The following is a 27,323-nucleotide window of genomic DNA, read 5'->3' as shown; positions in this document are numbered from 1 at the left end:
TAGAAAATGTGACGACGAGGTCACGGACATTATTCACTGCACCATACTCTCTCAAAAAATCCATCCCCAATATAAGTTCTTTACAACACTCAAAGAGAATGAAGAGGGTGGCGACGAAAGTTGCGCCGGCGATTACTATTCTGGCTGTGCATTTTCCAATCCGCGTCATCAACTGGCCACCGGCAGTTCGGATGTTGGGCCCGGTCCACGGCGTCTTCACTTTTCGCAGCCTGTCGGCCAGCTTTTGACTTATTATCGAAAAATGCGAACCAGTATCGACGAGAGCGGCCACTTGGTGGCCGTCAATGCAAACGACAAGATCGGCGCTGACGGCGTCGGTTACAGGAGGTGTGGTTGGAGTCGTCGGAGTTGTAGAGTCGTCGATCGTCGGAGATGGGGGCTCTTGGGTAGCTAGCCGGTTTGCAACCTCACCCCCGGAGGTCGCTGCGTCTAGTTTCACCGGCGCGGGCTAGGGGACCTGCCCATAGAGGCGTCAGAAAATTCGCGACGGGTCGGTGGGGTGTAACGAGCCGGAGAGGGGGAACGCGATCGAGGCGTCGTTGAACCTTCTGGCCGAAAGTTTGTAGAATTTCCGTCGCGGCTACGTGCAGCATCAGACACAGGGTAACTGCAGCTGGAAAATTTTGGATACCCAGCCGCGCGGTAGTGGCACGCGCGGTAAACATGTCCTGCTTCGCCGCAATGAAAGCATAGCGGCCGGCGGTCAGCGGTGCGCCACAAATCGGTCTTTCGAAGCGGGTAGACGGCAGAGGATTCACTGTAGAAACGAGGCGCAGCGATCGACTGGTGGCGATACGGCATAGTTGGCGGCGGCTGTGACTGTCGAAAATAGGGCGTCGGGGGTGGCGGTGATGGCTGCGTCGTAGTGGTCGACGGTGTCAGCAGCATCGAAGTGGCAGGAGGTGGACGGCAGACAGCTTCCGCGTAGGTCAATCGTCGCGGCACCGCCTGCCAGTCGGGCGACGAAAAGGCCTCTCGAACTTCCTCCCGAACGATATCAGCGACAGAAGCCACCGCTGGTGCCATGGGAGAGATCCAGAGCTGCCGGATCTCCTCTCGCACAATCTCTCTGATGACTTCAAGTAGAGACGTGCTGCAGCTCTCAGGTAGAATGGAAGCGTTCACCGGCGAGCTCTTGCGATCATATTGGCGGTACCGTTGCTGTAGTGCCCGTTCTATAGCGGTAGCCTCCTTGGTAAATTCGGCCACTGTCGTTGGTGGGTTCCTCACGAGCCCGGCAAAGAGTTCCTTCTTCACTCCGCGCAAGAGATAGCGCAACTTCTTTTCTTCAGCCATCTCAGGGTCTGCTCTGCGGAAAAGGCGGGCCATATCTTCTGCAAACATGGCAACGCTCTCGTTTGGTTTTTGAATACGGGATTCAAGTAGGCGCTGCGCGTTGTCTCTTCTGTCGCTACTAGTGAACGTGTCTGGCAGCTGGGTGCGGAAGGCATCCCACGTGGTCAAATTTCTCTCCCGGTTCACAAACCACGTCCGCGCACTGTCTTGAAGCGCAAAATAGACATTAGACAGCTTTTGCTGGGAGCCCCAGTCATTATAACTGGCGACACGCTCAAATTGGTCAAGCTAATCTTGGACATCCTCAAAAGCGTCGCCGTAGAAACTTTCTGGTATCTTAGGATTCTGCAGCGTCACCTGCGATGGAGTTGCAGTAGCCATGGCGGAAGTAGGTTGACGCGTTCCAGCAGGGTCCTGCAAAGGGCTGAACTCGGGCGTCAGGCCTAGCAGGCGGCGACTGTACCGGTGAACAGGAGTTTCGATGAACGAAGGTGATTCCGCTTTCGAGGTATGGCTCCGCGAAGGGGTGCCGAGCATGAGACAATCCTACCCCGCACCTCCACCAGTGTCGCAGCCTATTAGGAGACGGATAGCCGGCGTAGAGGACGTGTAAAAGCACTTTTATGAGAGCAGTCAACGCGACGTCGTTGTCGTTGTTGTTGTTGTTGTTGTGGCCTGTGATGCGTGTGGCTCCTACCCACGATGGGGGATTGGCCAAGAGATGGGTGGATTATTCGAAATTATTATGGAGCATAAATTTCCTAATAGTTATTGAAATAGCATTGAATAGCGCAGAATTGCCTGTTAAATAACATCAGGAAGGTAATATTGAATTGGTAATAATTAACTTAAAAGTAAAAACAAAAATAAAGGAATTTAGCAGGGCATTCGTTTAGATTCCATAAGGAATGTTCGGACAGCGAAGCATGCACCGTGTGGCTGAATCCCAAAGTGGACGCTCCGAACGAAAGAATTGCAGGTTCTGTCAAGTCCAGGCCAATTCTTCGAAAAGGTATTTCCAACCATCTTTTTCTAAGCGCAGTAAAGCGGCGACAAGATAGAAGAAAGTGGTGTATCGTCTCTTCCTCATTACAAAAAGAACAGAGGGGGGAGGGAACCAAACCCGACCTGTGTAAGTAGAAATTCAGCGAGGGTATGCGGCAGCGTAATTTGGTGAGGCAGACCTCCAGCATCTTTGTGTCACAGGATTCGCTATGCCAGGGAAATGCCAGGTGCTTATACTCTGGAGAAGCAGTCAAATGTGGGTTTGATAAGGCTAATCTTATTGATCGCATCCGAAATCTTGTCGCCGTGATCTGTGCTGTCACTGGTAGAATAGGAAGAACAGGGCCGGATAGTGATGCATTTGCCAGTGAATCAGCAGTTTCATTAAAAAACAAACCTTTATGCCCTGGCACCCAAATCAAATGAACACATCGCACATGGGCAGGAACTAGTAAGCGGAATAGTTTTAGCATGGGTGACTCATTAGTAGCGGTAAGGCAATAGCATACTGAAAGGGAGTCAGTCAGAATGGCAGCCGTTGTAATAATTGGGTCTAATTTACGTAAAGCTAGGATTACTGCTAACAACTCGGCCAGAAAAATAGGCACAAAATCAGGCAACCTTAAAGAAAAAAGACCAGTCGAGCGCAGGACAAAATATTCCAATGCCAGCTTTTTCCTCGCACTGTGAGGCATCTGTTGCAATGATAACGTTTGTTTCTAGGCTGCTCAGGTGGTCTTGCAACATGGCGTTTAAAATGCCGTAAGGGAGGAGTTTCGCGTGGTTTGGGAAAATGTCATCAAACCTGATCTCTGGGTAATTTGAATGCGTATTATCATGAAGCACCTCGCGAATGTGCACATTTAGTGGTTCAAGTAATGTTTGCACAAATATAATCTGTGGTCTATGAAACCTGGGCCAATGAATAGGAAAAAATAATTCTGGATTAGAGAGGAAAATAATTAGAAGGCGGTTTAATGGGGATTCATATAGCCTTAGGAAAGTCTGAACTGTCAGAAGGCGAAATCGGCATATTATGGGTGGGATTCTTGCCTCCAGGTATAATACGGCATTCGAAACGAATTTTGGGAGGCCTAAGCACAGACGTAGCGCCTCTCGTTCCAACAAAACTAGCGGCCGAAGCTTGTATGCTGGAACACCTGAGAATAAAACGCATCCAAATTCTAACACCGGACGAACATACATCTTATACACCATCTTCGAGATGATAGTTAAGCGATATGTATACTGGGTCTTTAACGGGAAAAACAAGGATAGCACACTTATTAGCATGCAGGTTTAAGTGTAAGCTATCCAGCCAGCCTTCCAGTTCCCTTAGATACGACTGCAGCATTTCGTAAAGAGAGTATATGTCGCTAGCCATACCAAAAAAGGCAATGTCATCAGCATAAACGTATGTACTGACAGCTGAGTGAACGGGGATTCTGCTCAGTAAAATATTAAATAATACTGGTGAAAGTACCGATCCCTGAGGCACACCTCTTGTTTGCTTATATTTACTGGAAGAATAGCCGCTTCGAAAACAATAGAACTCCCGGTCTTTTAAAAATTCATGCACCCATGCTACTATATAGCCTGGAAAGCAATGGCTCTGTAACCGATTCGTTAAAATTGTATGTTCAATGCCGTCATAGGCTTTGCATATATCTAAGGTAACTAGAGCCGCGTATTGTTTTTCCTGTCTGGCGATGTTAATGCGACTTTCAAGGTCTACATGCGCGTGCCATATTGAATAGCCAGATCGAAAGCCAATGTGACACGGACTCAACAATCGATTGTCGTCAATAAACTCTAAAATATGTCCGAGAAGCACTCTTTCAATAAGTTTCACTATGTTTGATGTCAACGCAATTGGTCTGATGTTGTCAATAGTATACCCTGCCCCTGGTTTTTTAATTAACGGAATAATTTTGGCGATCTTCCATTCTTGTGGAATCCATGCGTTACTAACAGAGTAGTTTAGCAACTTCAGAAGCTCACGTGGAGCTTCTTGAAAGAAAATCTTTAACATTGCATTTGTTATGCCGTCCGGGCCAGGCGCTGTAGTTGGCAACTGTAACATAACCTTTGCTACTTCCGAATAGGATATCTCCTTGTAGCCTGAGAATGCAGGAGAAAAAGCAGAAGTTTGAAGACGCGTTGCGAATCGACTCTCCAGTCCTTTAGCTAGTAGTTCTAAGGACTCCTGCATTTCCTGTGAGGTATATACGACTGAGTCTACATTAATGCTCATTGGGAGTTTGTTTCTAAAACGAAGGTAATTAAATAAAGCACGTTTGTTTTTGGAATTAGATAGATAATTAAAATGGTTTTTATCGTACTCATCTTTTGCATGTTTAATAGTACGTTTGAAGGTTGCCGAAATAAATTGATAATCCTTCCAATTTTGTGGGCTCTGATTATGTAGAAGTTTTTCCAAGCAGCTTTCCTTCTTCTATAAACTCGTGTGCATTCGCTGTTCCACCAGGGACTAGATGAGGAACGCTTAGCTGTCTGAATTACAAATTCGGACTTTTGTCGGGACGTCTGTAATGCTGAGCAAACATTCAAGCCAATTTCTTCGTCATTATTATTATTTAGTGATGCAATGGTGGACCGCAAGCAGTCTTTAAATTTTTTGCAATTAACAAATATTCTGCCTTGTCGTTCAACTGATGTCAAAGGGCATGCAATTTCAAAGTATACCGGGAGATGATCACTGTTTGTACAGAAATCAATCGTTGTCCAAGATGTCACAGTGACACTTGTGCTAGAAAACGTCAAATCTAACACTGAGCGAGATTGTCCGCGGACAAATGTAGGTCCACTGCTATTAAGGCATGAAAGGTTTTTATCTATGGTCCAGTTCCACAGACGTGTCCCACCTGAATCTGTTTTGTAACCCCAAGACACGTGATGCGAGTTGAAGTCACCAGTAAGAATGACTTCATTTTTGCAGCTGGCAAGCGCACTATCCAATTGATATGTACTGTGTACGCCCGTAGGGAAATAAGCATTTATAATTGAGAATGTACGGTAGCCTGGGATACTAAGGTGCACTGCCAAAATTTCACATTCCGAAGACATTAACTTGAAAGCTATTTTCGCCTTATGGCAGAATTTAGATGACAACAAAATCATTAAGCCACCTCCTTGTGTAAGGCGATCTAATCGAAAAGATCGAAAATCTTTAAAATGAAAATTTTTCTCAGGAGTAAGCCAGGTTTCTTGTAAGATTATGACGTCAGGATTAAGATGAGCTGTTAAGCAATATAAGTCTGTTGAAGCAGAAAACAGGGAACGACAGTTCCACTGTAGCACTTTTAAAGAAGCTATGGTGATGATCTAACTGATATAGTTACTTCAGCGACTACCGTCGCAATGAACTTTCTTGGATGCCAGAATGAGAAATTGGATTACCCTTTTTGTTTTTGGTATATGGACAAGAAGCAGTTACTGGAGACCCAGTTCGTTTTTGCGGCCTGGTATCATGACCTGTTTCCATGTCGACCTGCGAGTCTGACTGACGCGAAGAACAAGGATCGGATCCAAGAAATGTTGGATCCGATGTGGTACTCGGCACCAGGACTGAACTGGCTACCTGTTCTTCAGCACAAGCAATTGATTTTGTGATTGGAGTTGCAGCTGTTTGCAATAGCTGTGTCATCTGCGCAGTAAACACTTGGGAAAGACAGTCGGTAACACTTGTGACAATATGCTGCATAGCCTTTGTCATTGCTTTTTCTACGGCTGATTCAATGAGCTTCGATAAGTTGTCTTCCTGTAAAATAGATTGCCTCGCAGTGACGCCAGCGTATCTAAAGGCTCATTCCTTGACGACTGCAATAGCTTCTCGCCGCGAACATCGTCGCCTGTCAATTACCTCGAGTACCTGTATTTCGTTAGCTCTAGCCGAGCAGTTTGAATAGTCAGCCGCATGGTTTCCTCCACATAAGCAGCAAGTTTCGGCTTCAGCTGTGCACTCATTGGGAGAATGATCGGCCCCACAGGCGCGACAGCGTCCATTTGATTTGCAGCCTCCTGCACTATGGCCAAAACGCCAACAGTTCCGACACTGAAGTGGACGGGAAGCGAGAGGTTCCACTCTAAAAATAAGCGGCCACACTTTCAGTTCAGAAGGGCAGGACAGGCCAGCAAACGTAGCGATAACTGATTCTGTGGCCACTTTTTCTCCATTTACCAGTCGGTTACACCGGTATACAGCTATGACGCCAGCATCAGACAGTTTCTCCAGAGTCTCAGTTGGGCTCAATCGAGAGTCTACGCCCCGGACAATGCCTTTAGTGCATGCTAGATGAGGAGAAATAAACGCACTCACCGGGACAGATGCGAAAGTCTTACACTTTAGGAGGTCTGCGACACAGGTCGAATCTGATGACCTACAGACTATTCCACCTCTTCCAAATTGTCGGACATCGCTTATCATCTGGAAATGACGCGTCATGGCCTGGAGCTCGGCCTGAACAGCTTGTGGGTTGTTCAGCCGGATGAATCCACCGTTCGAGGGCACCAGCGCGACAGGGATGCTGCTAACACCGCTGCGGAAGAAAGATTGCAAAGGCAAATCATCAGGGGAAAGGGAGGCTGACCAAGGGCTAGGCCCTTGCCCAGGAGAGTTTTTAGACATCAGCGTTGTTTCAATCACGGATGAGTCCTACAAAAATAAGATAAGTAAGATAACAAGGTCAAATCCACCCAAAACTCAGCCAAACCACCAAGTAAGTTCCAGCTTGGGCACACCGGGGCGGAGATCGAACGCCGAGCACCGCCGAGCAAGCTACACGCAGCGGTCGCCGTTCGAATTAGCTTGCTTACGGAGTCCACAGAGCAGCAATGGCCCTCTCTGTTTTTCCACTCGCGCGCCACTTCAGCGTCGTTCTCATCGCCTGGCACATACCCGCGGCGACCATATAGGATGTGGCAATATATAAAAAACAGCAGTTGTTGAGAATTTGTCCAAATTGTCGGTGTTATTTTCTCTTAACTTCGGGCACACCCCCTTTCTTTTGTATAGTTAGTGGTGTTCCGTGGGCAAGTTTGTGAAGTGACGCTTGCAATAATCGATGCCGGAAACTTCCGCTCCGTTTTTATTCGCACGGATCTGTTGAAGCAATGTCTCCTGGGTACCAGATTCAGCAATGACATTAAAAATCAAGCGAATTGCTTTTTTGCTCATGTCGACGGTTTCTGTTACAAAGGCGTTAACTGTGTGTTTCAGTCATAGGAACCGTTGGTAATATACTCAATTTCCTGTGCAGTAAAAGACTCCTATGCTAAAATATGCTTAATATTTATGTTTAAACCCTTTTTATTGCTATTATAAACACCTATATTCTGTCTACATCTTGGCTTGAATTTTCAGAGAGCCATTTCAGCGGCCAAATTGTTCACCATTTCAGCGGCCAAGACTCCAACCATGTCCCTGTATCTAGTGCACTACTGTAATGTCAAGGTATGACTCGTGCAGCCTTTGAAATTATTGGCAGAATTGCACTGTGTTCGTAACTTTCTTCAATTCCGTCCCTGCATTGAGTGAGTCGTGGTAGACGTGCACTTCCATAACGCTTTCACTTCATTTATATTATTTTGGTTAATCATGAAAATACTACTCCACAAAAAAGTTCGGCCAATAGCCCAAGCTGGTGGAGGCCCGTGATCACACTATAACCATCGTACTGAACTACAGCCCAGATATCGCACATTCAAATAGTGATTAAATAACTCTGAAACAAGAAAATCAAATAACATCCATACAAGGCTAGTCAAATTAGGAATGCTAATAAATGCTTAAAAAACTGACAAATCGGCAATCAAACAGAATGCGCTCCAAGCTGCAGTCAGTATATGGAGGAAATTAAAGACGGGGTAAAGTGAAAGTGAAATAATGACGCAAATAATCAATCGACATCAGTGGCATTAAATATTTGCAAAAAAATTCACCGACGATTAGGATACTCTGTAATACTAAATTGGAGTGCAGCTCTATACGTGTTTTCATTTCGAGATATATTTGCATGGCTCTGACACTCTGTCTCGTGCGGCACGTTGCAAAGGGAGCGAAGTGTGGCGCGGCTGCCTCGCTATTCGGGAGATCGCGAGAGGCAGCGCGTGGGTGACGCGTGGGCGCGGTTCCACTGCATCCGCCGCAGACAGAACTCTGCTCATGCCGTACTTTGTTTCCATACAGACTGTAGAAGGGCTGCTTGCCGAGGCAGTGGTTTCATAGTAATGCTTGAGAAAACCAGCAAAATAGAGACACAAACAAGACGGAAAGAAGGGACACCAGAATGCTGGACTAGCAACAGACATACATTTGAAAAACGGACAATCCATCGAACACCCAAGCGCCGACTCATGCGCAAGGCTCTTAGCAATGTACGAAATTCTCTAATTTGATAGACACAATTTGCCCTATCTCTTACTACTTCTATATGTTTTAAGCTGAGCCTTTCAAGAAAGCTATCTCTTTATCGTTAAGAGAGAGGGAAGGAACACTGATGCATTTCCTTCCTCTTATACCCTGTTATAAAACGCCTCAAGTATCTCTTTCGGTTTTCATCCTGCCTATGCCAATAATAATTACATTTTCAAAAAGTCCCACTGACGACAGTGAAAAGCGCAATGCTCGCGCATTGGTTTAGTCTTTGAAGGATGGTCCTTTTTTCAAATATATTTCAGTTGCTGGTCCAGCGTTGTGGTGTCTCTTCTTTCCTTCATGTTTGTGTCTCTATTTCGCTGGTTTTCTCAAGTTTCCATAAAGACGACGCGTGCTACTCTGGCGCCATCTCGCAGCCATCGTCGCCGCAGAGACCGTCTTGCGCGGTACTACGTTTTTCTTCTCGCGCTTTCGCCATACCCTCCTCCTCCGCTTTCCTCCTCACGGTCTCTTCGCTATCGCAGTGTTTATACTCAGCTGTGCTCCGCGTTCGCTCTTTCATCCTTTGCTGTGCTCGTTCACTCGGTTACGAGGTGCGCTGACGCTCGCCACAGGGACGGGTGCCTAAGAGCTGCACTCTAATATATATTAAAAACAAGAGGAAAGCTATTATCCATTTGAATTCCAAGACGTATTAAGTTTCATATCTTTTAACTATGGTGTGCACCTTCATTGTATAATTTACGCGTAGCAGGTATATTAAATTTAAAGTCGCTTCAAGTTAGGTAGATTTGTTCGTGCAGCATCACAGTGGAAGTCCAGGGAAAACGCGGGGAATGCGGGAGATGGAAACTCAAGACGATGAGCAAAACGAGAACAAGGTTAAAGCAGGAGTCCACGTTTCGACAAGTGGACTTGTTCTTTTCAAGGCATCAAGTCCACTTGTCGAAACGTGGACTCCTGCTTTCACCTTGCTCTCGTTTTGCTCGTCGCAGTGGGAGGTCATTCTTTGTTAATGTCAGAAGGGGCCTGCCATTGAAGTGATAATTACTAGCCTCGGCAGCCAAAACGCGCTGTCTTAAAAATTCTGGCTTTCTCTTACTGAGTCACCGGCTCTAAGACAGTGTCGACTCTAGTGAGCTGCTGCAAATCTTGAATGGGTGTCGGACGAGGAAGTGGCATAGTAGTTCTTAGTACGTCTTTACTTATCACCTCTAGACTCCCCCAATGCCGAGCAGCAGGTCGGTGAAATTGCGCCTGGTAAATTACCCGCGGTTACAGAGCGAAGCGTACAAGGCGGCGAGCCACCTCAGTGCGCGCCCCGGCACTCCTTCGCACAATCCTGCACACCAAGTGCAGATTTGTAGCCGACGTTCTGCGAACCTTTCGAAGCAGTGAGGCAACGGATCCTCAACGAGATATGTCGACTCCAAGCAGCCGCACTCCACTTTCTGGCATAATCGTAGGACTTATATTGAGATGAAAGTCCGTCTCTGACGCCACCATCCTGCGGCCTTGGTTATACTAGCGTACAGCAGGACTTTTCAGTCGTGACATCGAGCTCGGCAGTCTGTGCTTATTCATGAAAAACATGCAAAGCTTCCTGCGAATATTCGCATTTTCGAATCCAGGTCTTATGGGCAGACCACATATGATATCGTTCTCATGCATGAGAGAGCGGATATTGAGGAAGTCGTGCAGCCTCCATGCCAGAGGCAGGAAAAGTATATAATAAGCAACAGATACCTGCACAGATCCTATGGGTCCCCTTCTCTATCCTCGCACATTGAGTACGTCAGAGTGCAAAAAGACGAATGTGCCTTCTTTTTTTTTTTACTATATGGAGTGGGCCAGGACTATTTATGTTACGAAGAATGTATCTTGTGTGGTATGCTTTCGTATGCTTTGGCTATGGCTATGTCAGCAGACATGGTCTATGGTCAGCAGAAGGTAGTTGGGGCTGTGCAGTGATGCTGTAGTCGCCATGAAAATTGAGTTACCAGTATCCCCTCATTTTGTTTCTCTCTTTCTCACTCTTCTGCAGCGAACCACTCAGATTTCGCTTAAGCATACCATCAACCGGCTGTCCGACAATGGCAGGGCGGTAGAGTTTGTGTTCTTTGGACAAATCCAGCACGGTGTGCGTAAAATGTGCTGCTGCCATGTTCTCTCTAAGCTGTTGCTGCGATCCTTCTGCAGCTGTGGGCGCACCTGCGGCGACCGTTCGGCGTGGCTGTGGGAATGCTGTGCCAGTTCGTGATGATGCCCCTGCTGGCGTTCGGCCTGTTGACGTGCATGCGATTGAGTGGCCTCTACGCCATCGGCATGCTCATCATGGCATGCTGCCCCGGCGGGACTGTCTCCAACGTATTCGCATATTTCGTCGACGGGGACGTCCCTCTCAGGTGAAGTGTGCCACCTTAACGATCGGCACTTTTCGTAAGCTTCCAGTAGCGTTGGAAGGCATGCGCCACCATTCTACCATATATATATATATATATATATATATATATATATATATATATATATATATATATAGATATATATATATATATATATATATATATATATATATATATATATATATATATATATATATATATATAGGGGTTTTCTTCAAAGTTCAGCACGCAGGACCCGACGTAACATACGCAGGAAAGAGACGACGAACTTTTTGGAAGACTTATTTTACTTAACGTTTTCGGCTGGTGGACCAGCCTGCGTCAGAGTACAGTACCTGTACTCTGACAATACCTGTACAATACCTGTACTCTGACGAAGGCTGGTCCACCAGCCGAAAACGTTAAGTAAAAGAAGTCTTCCAAAAAGTTCGTCGTCTCCTTCCTGCGTATATATATATATATATATATATATATATATATATTTTTTTTCTTTAAATTTGACATACAAAGCACCGCATACAACAGCCATTGTCTAACAAGCGCGGTATCAGGTAGGCAAGAAAGCTTGCATGACATCACGTAAAATTATCAATCACCTTTCGACGGTAGGCTTTTCGTTTGCCTCAACAGTAGAGCCTGCCTTGAAAAATAAAAGTAATGTGGCGCTAATGAAGCGACATAGTAAATACTCAAGGTGAAAGGCTATCGCATTTTTTTCTTTAATTCTGTGATTTTACGTGCCAAAATCACGACATGATGATGAGGCACGCTGTAGTGCGGGACTTCGGATTAATTTAGACCATCTGGGGTTCTTTAGCGTGAACTTGAATCTAAATACATGGGTATTTTTGCAATCACCGCCGCGTAGGCCGCATCGGAATGCGGCCTCCGCGGCGGGGATTTGACACCGCGCTCTCGGCCTCGGCAGCGCTGCGCCATAGTGACTGCGTCACCATGGCGGATGCTTTTGCAATCGAACAAGTAATGTTCGATTGAACAAGCTTCAGTAAAATGCGAATTTCAGATCTACGAGTGTCTGTTCAGTTTTTTTTTTATCGTTTCTTCCAAGCGGCATAATACAACCCAAGACCACCCGCAGCTTTACCGTATCACTGCAAGCAAAGCACGTGAAAACCTTTTGGGAAGCAAGGATTTTAAAACGAAGCAGAAGTGGCGACCACGTCGGAGTTAGATATACGATGCGGAATTAATCACTTTTGCACTACATCGCTTTTCACGGAGAATACGAATAATTAGATTCCTATGGTTGACGTTGCACTCAACGGCGGCTAGTTGTTATGACATGACTGTAAGTGTCTCCGCGTTCGTTTCGTCTTTGCGCGTCAGCATCTCTGTGTGCGCCACTTTAGCAGAGCGAACCATGTACCCTGTAGTCACGAGTGTGATTCCTTGGTGTTGCGGTGCTCACGTGTACTACATATGTATGCGCGCCGATACACTCTCCGCTGTGTTAGTGGAGAGTACATCGCTCAGTCCTTCCGCCTTCTCCTTACTTCTTCCATTTGTTTGTTTGGTTTTCTGTTTTCGCTGCGTTTCATCATAGCATATAGTGATGAATGGTACCGATTACACGAAGCGACGCGCCTGGATGGCTATGTCGTTCTGTTGCTGAGCACGAGGTCACCGTTCAATTTTTGGCCGCGACGAGCTCATTCTTCTGGCGGTGGAGTGCAACACCGCTGGTGTAAAGTTAACGTTTTCGGCTCTCAAACGCAGGTGGTCATAATTAGTGCTTAGTCTTCTGCTACGGCATCTCCCGTCGCCTGTACTGCAGCTTCCGGATCTCCTCAATTTGAAACCCAAAGACAATCGACGTACAACGCGTTCAGAAAACTAGATGATAGTCGTCTGAGTGAACAGAAAATACTAGAGCACCGTGCCCGCTGAACATGGGCTCAGAAGGCAGTGACGGCATTTTTGTGCTTCCTGAGAACATCTGGCCTGTGCGAGCGCCTTTGACTCCGTAGTGCTGTCCGTGCATGTCTCTCTCCCTCCCCTCCCTTCTCTCTTCCTTCTTCTTTTTCCCCCGTTCTCCCTTCACCCAGCATAGAGTACGCAACCGGACCCTTGACTGGTTAACCTCCGGCCCTGCCTTCTCTTTTATCAATCTCTCTCTCGGGATGTCAAACTTAAATTATTAAAGTATCGTGTTAAAAGCCACGACCGCTGCAAGCTACACAAAAACGTGATCGAAGAAGAAAGTCGTGTTGTACTTGCATGCGGGCGGCATGCGAAAGCAGAAACTGATGTCAATGCCGGAAGGTCTCTCGTTTCTCATAGGAGACGAGCCCAGCATCCTAATCGATATGGCTAGCCAGAGGAATTATTTACCAGCGTTATTTTTTTCGGTTTTTAACTTCTACCTCAGAGCGATACGCACGCCACCCATGAAATGATCTCTATGAATGCGCTCTTTATAAAGATCATCACTATGAATTGAAACGTAAACAAGACAAAGTCAGTCGCAACATGTCTTCGCGTATTTGATTTTGCTAGCTCTTTTTGTCACACTGGCGTTATTCAGGCTGCGAGAAGTCTATAGCTTTAAGGACTGCACCATGTTTTAAAACCGGCTGTATAGCGATTACAGATCACGCACTGAATAAATCAGATGAAAGGGAAGTTCGGTACGTTTTTTAGCGTGTTAATTTATGCTAATGACGCATAGTGAATCATGCCTTCTCGCGGAAGCAACAAATTGTATGAAGCTTTATTCACAGGGTTCCAGTAAAAGGCGCTGGTCATGAAAACAAATATATAATAACTCCTAATGAGATAAAGCTCCTGTTACTGACAATAAACGATAGTACCGATTTCGCGGTTGAATTCTTAGACTTTATATGGAGAGAAAAAAACGCGGTGTTGTTAGCTGCGCAAACCGAAAAAAGGAACGCTATTGTAAACACCAGCGCCGGCGCTTTTTTAAGGCGGAAGGCTAAATTACGAGCTTGGCGAGTTTGCCGATGCTATGCAACCTGTGCAACGCTTTACTGGCCAACCTTACGTTTAGCTGTCATTATTGTAACTAAGTTTATGGCTTGCGGCTATCGCAGTCACCAATTGTCTTGGTTCGACAAGCGTTGCCCCAGGGTCGTCTCCGCGCCTCTTCTGGAGCTCTGGTATACGTTTCACGCACGCATGACGCGCTTTGTATCTTGCTCGGTTATTGCGCACGGGAAGTTCTAGCTCATCACCTCGAGTTGTTCGATCCACATTGAAGAGAGATTCCCCTGACATGCGGCAAAACCTACATAGGCCATACGGGCCGTTGTTTGAACGTGCGAATTCGAGAACGCGAAAAGTCAATTATAAACCGGGAGCAACGTCATTTACCCATGCATTGCTTAGATCATAAACGCAGGCCTCTGCTGAACCAGGTTAAGATCCTGCGCAAGTGCAATAACGAAAAAGCACGAGAACTTCTAGAGGCATATTATATAAGAAAAGAAGGGACAAGCATGCATCAGTCACACATCGGTCTTGCTTTACAATAGGGAGGCACGTTTCCTAGATAATATGTTTAGCTGAGCCACGCCATTGGTTTTTTCTGATCTTGTGTTTTTTTCTTCTTTTCTGCTGCTGATACCCTGATGCGCCTGCGCTGGCATGGTCTTATATTTAACTGTTTTCCTCGAATAAACCTCAGTTGTTAGTTTGCGCCTGTCCTGTCTTCTTCCTTGTGATCGTCTACAAAGCGCAACCAATCTTACCAAATACAATGAACCAACTTGCCCAACAACGCATTCTGCTAACCCAGGATGCCTCGATATGTCCCTCGCCCGCCGGGGAGGAGGTGCGCATTGAGGCAACCTATACTCAGTTCCATACATAGCAGTCAACGCTTTGGAGGCTGCAGAGAGACTTCTTGCAGTGGTTTCGTTCACTTGGATATAGTTCGATGTTTTTTGACTGCAATTGTGCCCAACTGTTTTTTTTTTTTTTGTATAGGTTCAATATTGAACGAAACAAGTTTTAACCCTTAGTAACAGGCACACTGGGGTATACAGCTGCCAATTCATTGTTTTAGATCATTTTTATTTCGTTGTTCTTTTGGTTGTTCTTTTCGCTTTCTTTTTTTTTTTTTTTTTTTTTGCAACCCGTCGAGAGGAACTTAATGTGCACGCTCGCGCGAGCAAACGCCGTTGGTGCGCAGCGAAGCACGGACGAAACTCGCGGAGTGATATTAACTTTTCTTGGCCGAACTTTTTGCGTAGCTTCCACAGCGTTGACTACTATGTATGGAACGTGGTATAGTCTAATCGAGCTGCACAACTCGGGGTGGTGCCATCTACATAAGAGAAGCGCCGTTCTGCGCGGCCATTAGCGCGACCTCCAAGATTGCAATGGCGCAACAGTGCGCCGTTGCGATCTTGGAGGCCACGTCTTATGAAATGACACCTATAAGCCGACGCGACGCTCCTGTTTAACAGACTGCCAGGACATAGCCGACGCAGTATCGGCTCCCCCAACACGCGATTGCGTACAGTATTATTTTAAATGTTGAGAAAAAGACCTATAACTAATGCCGCGACCGAGGCTCGTGGCACATAGTACTTATCCGGCGATGAGACAGGCCAGTGGGGCGTTTGCGTCAGAAATGTTTAACGAAACGTTTCTCTGAATACGCGCGTTTCGCGCGCTTCAAGGCTGATCACACTGAGCTGCATTGATCGTGCGTTATGTAGTTTGCAGGAATATGTTTTAGGTCATCGATCTCGCAATACAGTCCGATATATTTCGCTGTGCGATAAAAAAAAGCATTTTCTTTTTGCATTGACAAATACACAATGCCGCTTGAACATATCCAATAGCTACATACACAGAAAAAGACATCTGCGCAGGGAACGCATGCAGTTAATGTCGACTAGTGTGCAAGCTACATATCTGTGCTGAAATCTGTGCTTCACAAAACTAGGCTGGGGCAATTTAGTGCACAACATGACACCTTACATGCGTAAAATTTGAGTTTATGCAAGTCCTTTCTTCGCATGTCCTTATTTAGGCTTGCTGTTCAGAAGGGACTCTCGCTAGTCGAGTTCACTCGGGTTCTTATGGACCCAGCCTCAATTGCAGTCTCTTGGATTAAAAAACAATGGAATCACTTGAAATTTAAACTTTCTTGAACTCATTCAGATTCACAAACGCTACGATTTATCGATACTCACTCTCACCCATATCCACTCCCACTCGGACTCGCTGATGCTCAGATCCGCGTACTCGGACCTACGCAGACTCGGTTCAACACACTCGGACTCGCGCACACTTGTACACACTTGGATTCACTCAAACGCTAAATCACTCGGGCTTGCTTAGACTCCCACCAACTAGAACTCACTGAGGCTCACTCAGACTCATGGGTGTGTGACGGAGAGAGCCAACTCATGAATGAGCTAACCCACATATATATTAATAGACGGGGGTCACTAAGCCAGGATGGCAGCGCTGACCTATTAGGCGTTACGATTTATGCCACAGGGGTCATTTCCTATACGAATACTACCGCCTCCACAGCAATTTCATAGAACAATCCAACTACGATAGAAAAAAGACGAATGAAATTGTAACGCCAGCATAACAATCAAGAAAGAACACTTCAGGAGCATTAAATTGTGAAGTCAAAATACCAGCCAAAAAATAAACGAAAAAAACAAAGAAAAAGAAAACGCGTACGAAGCGTTAACAGAGAAAGAATACAATAAAACAGTGTGAGCATTCCAAAAGAATCGCCTAGGAAGTTATATCAAAAGAAAGGTCAGGTGTTATCAATACGCATACGTTCTTAAGTATTACGTACAGGGTGTCCCAGCTAACTTTAGCCAGAGTTTAAGACTATGCGAATGCCAAGTAGCTGGGCAGAACCAATGTAATGTTGTTTGCCGTCGCTTGGAGATACTAAGTATTTTTTGCATTCTGTCTAGCTATATAATTAGTCTTAATTAATTAATCAACTTCTCAAATATTATAATTAAATGAAAAGTGTGAGTAAGGAAATTGTAGATCAACATGAAAAACTCCCGATGCAGCTTTCTGTTGCTCACTACGTGCTGCATAAGTGTTTTTTTTTTTTTCGAGCGTGAAAGAAGCCCGCGAATACACGCAAAGTGCCTCGAGTGGCCAGTCCCACGGCAATTTTGTGTGTATTCGCGAGCTTCTTTCCCGATCGGTGTCACATTCACGAAAGCATACACGTTCTGCATTTAAATGTCTGACACGCCTAAGTGCGACTCCTGCGGCATCGAAGAAAATATTGGACACCTCGTGTGCTTTTGTTCTCGTTATTACGTCCAGAGTCACCCTTTGCGGAGAGCACTGAACCTACCAGACTCAAGAACGTTTTCAGAAGCCAAGGTTCTTGTACGTACCACGGTCGTGCGTATTGCTGGTGCAGAAAGCACCGGAGGTGCTGTTACGGTATTGAAGTCGATAGGTCTCTGCGATCGTTTGTAGACTTGGTGAGCTCGTTCGAGTGTGCTCGCGAGTGGTACTCTCTCCCACTTCCCTCTTTTCTCAGCCCTTTACCCCAGTGCAGAGTGGCAAACAGGGTGTGCGTCCGTTTTGCCTTTCCTTCCATCTCTCTGTGTACCTTTTGCCAGATTAAACGCGATACGCGTTGTCACATTTATGTCGTCGCGCGAGATGCACTCGCGATATAAGGGTGTTCGTGCATCTTGATAGCCACGTGTAGAAAGCAGGCCCGTCCTATCAGAGTGTACGCATCAGAACCGATTACTGTAGCACGTTCTCTAGCTTCAGCGCATAAATCAAGATAATCTAGAATGTATGACGACGTACGCCTCTATAAATAGGGGACATCGCGCATGGGTTGGGACATTTGATTCGACGACCGCCGATGTTGCTAACTGCTATCATTATCGATCTGTGTATTGCTTCGAGGGGATAAACTTTTCTAGTTTACCTGCCTGCATGCCTGCGCACTATCACAATAATGTTACGATAATATACGGTACTAATTTCTCATTTCCGAGTTTTACAGCGGAGCTGTTATACGCTACACTCTAAAGACTGTTGCACAGACAGCAATTATCATCTGTCTTGTCCGCATTTCCTTTCTTTAGCGCTGCGAGCCCGGTACTTCGAAGTCAGGAACGGCATGTGCGTTATCAGCACGACCGAGCATTCTCGACAGGAAAGTATCGGGCGCAACACTTTCAAGAAAGGAAACGCAAGCTAGGCAGATGACGATTATCGTTGTGTGGCACATATACACCCCGAAGGGCGCAACTGTTTTTAGAGTGTAGGTTCTGGCGGTTTGTGCAAGGTCGATCCACATAGGTCGCGAAGCTTCGGGCGAAAAGCGGTTCAGTACAAATTGTTACCGACATCAGCAAGGGGGGTTATGGGAGCAGCGATTGAAGCGCGACCATGTTTGTAGGGAACAAACATTGGGAACGAAAAAAGCATTTTTTAATTCAAGTGAGACACAGTTAGATTCATTCAACGAAAATAATATTCCTGGTCAATTTTATATATTCGGGACGAGTTATGAGAATACAAGTTTATTTAATTTATTATTAATAAGTACATTTCTTTTCATCGCCCATCATTACAGGGGGCGTTGATGCCGCTATCACTCGCAATGCAATGCACGTCTTGAAATGTGCAAAATGGTGCGCTCGTAAAGTTCACCTGTTGAAATACGCCCCCCTCACACGTTGTGCTTTTTTGCTTGTCGAAGTTTGTCTGAATTTGGTGACGCGGGTACCTTCATCGCTTCTTAACCTGTTCAGTCAGAAGTAGTGAGTTACGACCGCCAGATAATTGTGTGGTTGTTTTCGTGCGACTGCGCTGGCTGACGGGCTTGGCATCCGACGATAGGATCAGCGCTCTACACCGAAAGCTTTCGTCGGCCTCCAAAGAAAGTGCGTTCTCTGCAAGGGTGCGGTTTCACAACCGTACGGCTGGCCTTTTCCTACATCGCTTTCCGCGCTGAAAGCTCGAAACGCCCATGAAGTCGAATGGCGGGGCACTTGAATATATAGCTCCAAAGGCAGACCAACAAAACAATTTTCGCGCCTTCCAAAACAACACGACGTCACTTTTGCTTTTAACGGATATGGCGCCACATTGTTTTTTCTTCCGCCAGAAGTGTTCCCACCACATACAGATGGCGCTAAGCCCCATGAACCGCCGATGAACCGCCATGTTTTGAACGTGTGGGCTCCTATGGAAGCTTCGCTACCAGGTATATTTACCTTGGTTTGTGTGCGTAGGCAGAAAAGGTGGCAGACCGCAGAGCGAAAAGAGCTAAAGCATAAATCAAAAGCGTATGGCCGTGTATGCCCTAGCTGCTTTTAATCGCGAGAAGTGTCAAAATGTATTGTCATAAAAAAAGTACCGTACTAAAAAAAGTAAAACCGGAATAAACACTGTTCAGTATGGATTGCGGTTTGTCGTCGCGGGTTCTATAGACCCTCAAACACACGTAATCTTATCTAAGTTCCCACCCACGCGTGCAATGGGTAGGCGGCGAGGACTGCGCAGCAGCGCGCCTACGAAGAAACACCGTCGTGAACGGAAGCGGGAATGTGCGCGGCGGCGGCCGGCACGACGGACGAACATCGAGCCGCGAACTCCAAGCACCTTGGGTTGGATCCAAGGAGGTCGAAGAAAAAGCGCTGGAGTGGAAACGATGTGCCGAAGGTGAAGCCGCACAGGAGGGCCGCGATAAAACTATAAATAAACGATAAAAAATGGCGAAGAAGCGCTTTTCGCACACTTGCCACGAGTTAACCAACCTCCTCGGTTAATCGTGGCTTATTTTACCAGACCCACAGGTATCTGCGTGTATCCCTGTATTACTGGTTTTAGCGTGAAATCTGAATATCCTGGCATATTGTGCTGAGAAGAGCGTCATCAATATTCAGAAATTATTTTCGTTGGGAGCAACCAGCTTTTATTTTCTAATTAGCCTAGCATTATAATAACAGAGCCAAATAACTTAATTTGTAAGCGGAAATCACCCGTCAAGGCTCTATTTCAGGTGAAGGAGGGGAAAGCATTCACTTTACCTTTCCTTGTAAGACGCTATACGGGAGCTTCCAATCTAGCTGTTTTTCTTTAACCTCCTGGGTTGGATCACCCCTACTGACTCCATTCCCATCGTAATTGTGGGTGATTTCAACACAGAGGCGTCTCGGCCAGACGGAAAGTGGTTCGTGGCGTTTCTCTTGGAAAGGTTCGGCATTCAATGTTACACAAACATCAGTGTACCCACGATGCGTCATTGGTTGTGCATAGACCTCACATCGCCCAAGGACCTTTCCAGTGTCGCCACAGAGCCACTGGCCGTATATCATAGCGATCATAAAGCGATAGTCACCTTGGTGACCAAATGAAGGTTAAAAAGAAAAAAAAACATTGAGTATGCAATTTCTTAAAACAACCAAAAAATCTTGAACAAACGAAATTCATTGTAGTATGTGTCTTATTTTCAATCAACATATTTATCACCATATATATAGCTCCGCTGGTCACCCCCCTTCACAGAGTAGACTGAATCTAAATTTTTTTCTATAATTTCCAAAAGTTCTGTGCATCGATTTTTTTACTCCGTTCTCTGCCTCGCTCTATCTCTCTCTCTGGTAGGGGGTTTTTGGGTCCTCTGTCAAGCTACCTCGAGATACCTGAACAACTTCTAGTGTTTCTGCTGGATATATAAAATTTACTTGATTTTCGGACGCATGGTTAGCCACTCTACCGCAGTACAGGGTGTAGGCGCATGCTTCAGTGGTGTGTGGTACCGTGGGACCACCACCTCATATTAGCGTGTCGTAATGGCCTTCTTTCTCGCGTCAGAAGCCGCCCTGCGCTTGGAACGCGCTTTGAACTGGTCTCATTAAAGGGCGATGCAATTAATCACTTTGCTGCGCTCTCGAGGAATCGGGGAAACCTATGCGGAAATTACTGGATCGACAGCAAAAAGAAAAGAAAAAGCGAGACAAACTTTTTGTCACTACTTCTCAAGTTCCTATGGCTACTTGCTGTGAAGCTGCTTTTGCTAACCTCACGAAGGCCGTGGTTTATAAACGTTGTAAATGTTCAGACACCTCTATAGCTCTCATCTATATTTTCAAGTTGTCTGGAAAGCCGTAATTTGTCGCGCGGTGATGCAGCGGCTTTGCCATTCCGCTCCTGGGCACGAAGCCACCAGCTCGATTCCCGGCTCCGTTCGGTTGGGGCCAGAACGCGAAAACGCCCGGGCACTCAGATTCAGTCGCTCTGAAGCGGCCGTGATACCACATTTTCGCGCTGCAACTCTTCCTCTCGCAGCGTTCTACGCATATCAAATGACGGCTCTGTGAAATATGAGTAAATATCGTGGTCGAGATATTTCTTTTTTCTCATTTACTTCTGAACGCCTTGCCTTCGTAGTTAGGCCACTCTGGTTCATCCGCAGCCGCTGACAGCCAAAACCGCGCGACCCGCTCCTCGCGTCGTATGCTGCAGTAACTGTTCACTGTTTGCTTAACTATAGCTACATTACAGTGGCACCACTTGTTGTTTGTTAGACGCGAAACGCGAACGATTCGCTAGAGATAAATAACGTGTCAGTTTGCACCATCTACGAATACACTCGGTTGTCTAGATTCATGTCACTCAGAGGAGCGCCAATGAGTATACGGACGGCTGTAGTATATATAAGATTTTTCAACGAACACTTTCAGACAATATTTAATGAGCCATTCCACTCTGTGAAGGTGGTTGACCAGCGAAGCTGTTTAGCACACGACACGGAGGTGACACATAATTTTGAACAAAGGTAGGACCTCATTTATTGTCTTGATGGGTGGTCATCGTGACGAAAGGTACGCACACACATTTGTTGTCTTAATCGGTGGTCATTATTTCACTCGCAACTGCAATCACATTCTTTGATAGTGTCAAATGGAAGCACGTACGCCGCTGGGTGGTCGGTTGGGACGGATCGGTGCGGCATCGCAAGGGATATGTTTGCAACACGGAACGCGCAAACTGCTCCCTTTTCGGTACCGACACATCCACATTGAAACCACCGACAAGGACAACAGGGGTATAGTGTCATCGCAGCTAAGTCACGCAAAGTGAGTAGGCATGAACTTTACGGGACTACGAGTCTGCATTTTTTGCATGCTTACGGGGGTATTAGCCATTGATTATGAGCTTTCGACATGCTGTTCTGTATGTTGTATGCGTGATTACAAAGAAGTTAAGCACTGTTCGCTTCACTTTGCTGAGTGCTTGAAGTCTCCGCTTTACGGGGCCATGAGCCATTGCATTTTCTGTTTGCTTACGGCAGCATGAATGCCATTGATGATCATTTTCGTTCACTGAGAACAAAAATGCATAGAGCCCTAGCCACATACATCATCACTGTAAAAATTTGCCTGTTGCAGATAGCACAATTCTAGTCCATGAGCTGGTCTACTCGAAGCGGCGGACATTACTTTAAAGGGACCCTGAAACGATTTCGACGACTTTCTACAAAGGTACTGAGTCGTTAGAGTAGGTGCTTCTGATCATTATTTCACGCATCTAAGTGCTCCGCGTAAAGCGTGTAATTTATTATAAGATTTCAAAAGTGCACGTCGCTGCCGATCGCAGCACACTGCGCGGCGGAATTTTAAGCCGCCCCTACCCATATGACGCAAATCACCCCTATGACGTCAGTGGGGCGAGCTCTCCGACTGGCTGACCAGGGCGCGTGATCGATAATTTTTCCAACTTTATGGTAAACAAATGATGTTCGTAGTAGTTGGAATGTTAGTTAATTTGTTTTTATAAAAAGAAAGTAACATAAAGGGAATGCGCAAGACCAATTTCTCACTACACTTAAGCACTTCCGGCACACAGCAAGCGTAGTCTGCTTGTGTTACAACGTGCTCCGTCTTTGACGACAGCTCCGCCGTCAGTGTCGGTCTGTCTTTTCGCGAACGCTGTGATTCGACTTTGTTGCGTTGTTGACTGCAAACGTAACGACTGGCAATATGTCAAGCTGCGACATCGTGTCCCTCTGCAAGCCAGTAGACGAGCGGACTGGCTGCGGCTATCCGATCGGCGCCAGGACTTGCGCGATTGCGGCCGTCACTTTACACCGGAAGATTACCAACGCAATAGCGTTTCGCGAGTCCTGTATTAGGGTAAACGCAAGCGCAAGGGGACAGGGTCTGGCCGTGTCCCCTTGCGTGTCGCTTCATGGGATGAGCAGAAACGCAAATGTGAATGGTCTGCATGGTGCAGCCACCTGGTGGTATAGAGCTCAACCAGACACAGTAGCAGTGTGTATGTGTGTGTGAAAACATTTATTGTAATGAGGTCCAGAGGCTCGACTTCTTAAGCCAAGGCGGGCCGCTCCCACGTTGGCACTGTCAGGACAAGCCTTTCAGCGACATCATGGGCCCTCTGGACGGCCCTTAGTTGGTCCTGAAACAATGGGCTTTGAATCCTTTTCTCCCACTGTGTCCATTCTTCAACGAGGTTGGGGAGAGTCGCGGGACACCCCGCCAGCATATGTCTGATTCCAATGATGCCATTAGAATCGTTGCAGTCCATCTTAATCTCCCTCTCTGGATATATTTTATTAATGGTGTACGGTGTGGGATATGTACCTGTTTGCAATGAGCGCAGTGAGACTGCCTGAGCCCTGTTCAGTTTTGAATGTGGCAATGGGGATTGCCTGCGTCCTAAATAGTAGTGTTTGGTAATGTTATTGTATGTTATTGAATTATCTCTAGATGGTGAACGGCTCGGTTGTGACTGTCACGGTTAGCAAGTCCTCGTGCCAAGTCATGAGCAACGTCATTGAGGTTTATCCTAGTCTCGTCCACTTTCCCCATATGCGCAGGAAACCATCGGATTTCAGTTCTCGTAATCCCAATGTTTTCAAAAAGTTTAGCTGCAACACCAGCTACGTAGCCTTTATCAAAACACTTTATAGCGGATTTCGAATCACTGTAAATGCAGGCCCACTTACTACTCCTGATGGCTAGAGCAATTGTCACTTGTTCCGCCACCATGGGTTCCTTGGTAAAAATAGTGATAGCATCTTGCACCTTCCCTTGATAACTTGAGACAATGGCCGTATATACTTCTCTACCTTTCACCCAGGCTGCATCAACTATAGCTGCCAGTTGGTTCTGCTGTTCTTTTCCTGCAAGAGTGCTTTAGCTCTTGCCTTTCTCTTTTCGACATTATATTCTGGATGCATGTTTCTGGGGAGTGCGTTGGTTCTGATCTTGTTCCTAACGTCAGTCCTTAATTCTACTTCAGCCTCTAATGGGCTCCTTGATGTATTCAGTTCTGCACCTATTGCCTATAATATGTTCCTGTCAGCTCGTGATTTTGGTAATCTTTCGTGTTGCGCTAGCTGTTGGGCCTCCGCGATTTCTTCCATTGTGTTGTGCACCCCTAGACTCATGGGCTTGTCAATTGCAGCGTTACTGGGTATCGCTAGGGCTACCTTAACGAGCTTCCTGAGCATCACATGAAGTTTGTTAAGTTCTGCCTGCTTCCATTTGAATAATCCAGCCACATAAGTGAAGTGACAGAGAGCAAAGGCGTGTATTAGCCTCAAAGCGCTGTCTTCTCCTAAGCATCTGTGTCTATTCGTAATTCTCCTTAGTAACCTAATGACTTCATCTGTTTTATTCGAGATATGTTGTATTGTTCTATAGTTAGCATTGTTTCCGTCTATGTGATACCCATGAACCTTGATTGTTTCAACTAGCTTGACTGCGGATCCTTTATGAGTGTATAAGCATACTCTTGACTCATCTTCCGGAATGTAACCTCTTGGTTTGCGACCTTTTCTGCGATGTTTAATGACCAAGAGTTCTGATTTGGCTGCAGAGCATTTCAACCCCATGTCTTTCAGTGTGTTCTCTACAACATATAAACTTTCCTGTAATCTGGTCTCTGTCTGTCCTACATTACCCTTGGCACTCCATATTGTTATGTCGTCGGCATATACCACATAATGTATACCCTCAATTTTCTCCAGATTTCTTGCAACCTTGGACATTGCTAAATTAAATAGCATGGGTGAGAGCACAGCCCCTTGCGGAGTGCCCCTATTTCCCGAATTCTTAGCTTCTGATTTAAGCTCACCCAGCATGAGTTGTGCAGTTCGATTTCTGAGAAAGTACTTAATCATGTTAAAAAGTATCTTACCTAACCCCATCTCCGAGAGGACGCCAAGTATTGCCTTAAGCTTTAAACGATCAAAAGCTTTTTCCACATCCAATCCCAAAAGAGCTTTCGTATGCGCTGGGCTGACCTGTATACGTCGGTGTTTCATCAGCAGAATAGCATCCTGAGTTGACAGCCCGGGACGAAAGCCGATCAAGTTGTATGGCAGGATGTCCTTCTGCTCAACGTATTTAGTGAGTTGATTTAGGATGACATGTTCCATAGCTTTGCCTAGACATGACGTTAAGGAAATAGGACGGAGGTTGTACAGAGTGAGTTGTTTTCCTGGCTTTGGTATGAGGATAATGTTTGCCACCCTCCATTCCTTTGAGTATACCCCTTTTCTCCAACATTCATTGAAATGTTCAGTTAGATAAGAAATTGATTCATCATCCAGATTTCTTAATATCTTGTTAGTTATTCCGTCACGTCCAGCCGCCGATCTACTATTAAGACTGTGAAGAGCCGCCCTCACTTCACTCTCAGTGAAGTCTCAGTGAAGTAGCAGTAACAAAATGTATTCTTCTTTGCTGCTGGTGTAAATTTTTCGCTGAAGTGTAATCGTTAACACGTTGTTTTTGGAAATGTTTAAAATGTTTTACACTTGGTTAGAGCAATATTATCTCTTTCTTTGGCTGGTTAAGCTCTGCGCTAACAGGTGGCTGGACCGTGGAGACCGATCAGGCAGCTCACGTACGTCTACGCTAAAGTTCCTTCATCAGCTTGAGTTTATGCTTCCACCGTTACGTCGAAACGTTCAGCTAGTGTGTAGCTACCGGAATACCAGACACGTTCGGCGGTGCGACAGAATGCTCGCAACGCACGCTGCTTCGATAGCTTTCGCTTGGGGTCGACGGCCAAGCGGCTAGCGGAGAGGTTTCGCGCGTGCGGGGGCGGGCTTCAACACAACCGGAAGTGGACGATGTGACGTCGTATCGTGACACAGACCAGTGAAGGCGGAGCTTAGCCCCGATCGCTCGGCGAACGAGTTGAGGAGGAAAAGCATGGCTAGGAAGGAGGGTAACTTGTAATCGCTTGTAGCTCCACTAATACGTAACGCTTCACTTAAATTGTGGTGGGAATGTTCTACTTACGCTGTACCCTACGCGTCTACAAAATTTGTCCGAACCGTTTCAGGGGCCCTTTAAAAAGAAATGAAGTGCATAATCGACTACGTAATAAAAATTAATAATTAAGTTTTTAACTAATTACCTTATGGCACATATTACAAGTTACAAATTTTACAGTAGAGTTCGCAAGGTGGATCCACTTAGAACCAATTCTCAGGGTGACACTAGTTTCCAGGTTTTAATTCCCGAACTTTGCGGAGAAATGCATTGGCGATCCCGTTACTTTTATGCTTCATTGCATAAAGCGACGTTTCGTTAAGAAGGTATGTGGAACGACAGTACATTTTTACCGTAAGTTGGACGGCGGATATCTCATAAATGGCGTCATCCACACAATTATTTTCAAGTGGATGTGCCTTGCAGTGAATTGCCTATAATGTGTACCTGAGGTGACTGCTACACGTACACAAAATCCGTGAGCGCGTCAGGCCGAGCCGTGCGCGCGACTTAGACATATGCGGCAATTTGTACGTAGACTGCTGACAATTAAGTACAGGAGATTGTACATTTAAGTGTCAGAAATATGTTTTGATTTGTCTGAGCAAAAGTAAAGAAAAGAAGCAGAGGCCACCTAAGCACTTTGTATGAGTTGTGAATGCGAAAGTATTAATGTCCAATCGAACGCCGCTGAGCGGTCCTTCGAGTATTGCGCTTCGAGTAATGTGCCGTAGCGGTACGTGCAGCGCGAGCAAGCAAGCAGCAGCAGCCTGCATGGCCCCGACGTCGTGCGCGGTGAGAGACCGAGGAAGCAGCAGCGGCCACCAAGGCTGACTTAGGGCCGATTTACGCTCGAGCCGCCCGTCGCCGCAAGCCGCGCCCGCAAGCGGCTGATCCGCCAGTGCAAACCGAAATTTGTGCACGGGTGCG

At 46.1% G+C, this 27,323-nt stretch overlaps 1 protein-coding gene across 2 annotated transcripts in view; it reads left to right on the top strand.

Moving 5' to 3' along the window:
- LOC142586057 (ileal sodium/bile acid cotransporter-like) overlaps window positions 1-27,323 on the top strand; it is a 255,466-nt gene that overhangs the window by 100,915 nt on the left and 127,228 nt on the right. The window contains exons 2-3 of one of the 2 annotated variants that reach the window (XM_075697319.1): window positions 7,706-7,795; window positions 10,919-11,124. In XM_075697319.1, the coding sequence (XP_075553434.1) occupies window positions 7,706-7,795; window positions 10,919-11,124 (296 nt within the window). The remainder of the gene's footprint in view (window positions 1-7,705; window positions 7,796-10,918; window positions 11,125-27,323) is intronic. The other variant, XM_075697327.1, reaches the window with a different exon arrangement.

Source organism: Dermacentor variabilis, chromosome 1 (genome assembly GCF_050947875.1).
Source record: "Dermacentor variabilis isolate Ectoservices chromosome 1, ASM5094787v1, whole genome shotgun sequence".
In the NCBI taxonomy this organism is placed as follows: domain Eukaryota; kingdom Metazoa; phylum Arthropoda; class Arachnida; order Ixodida; family Ixodidae; genus Dermacentor; species Dermacentor variabilis.
Note: the sequence above shows the minus strand (reverse complement) of the source record. Positions and strands in the feature narration are given on the sequence as shown.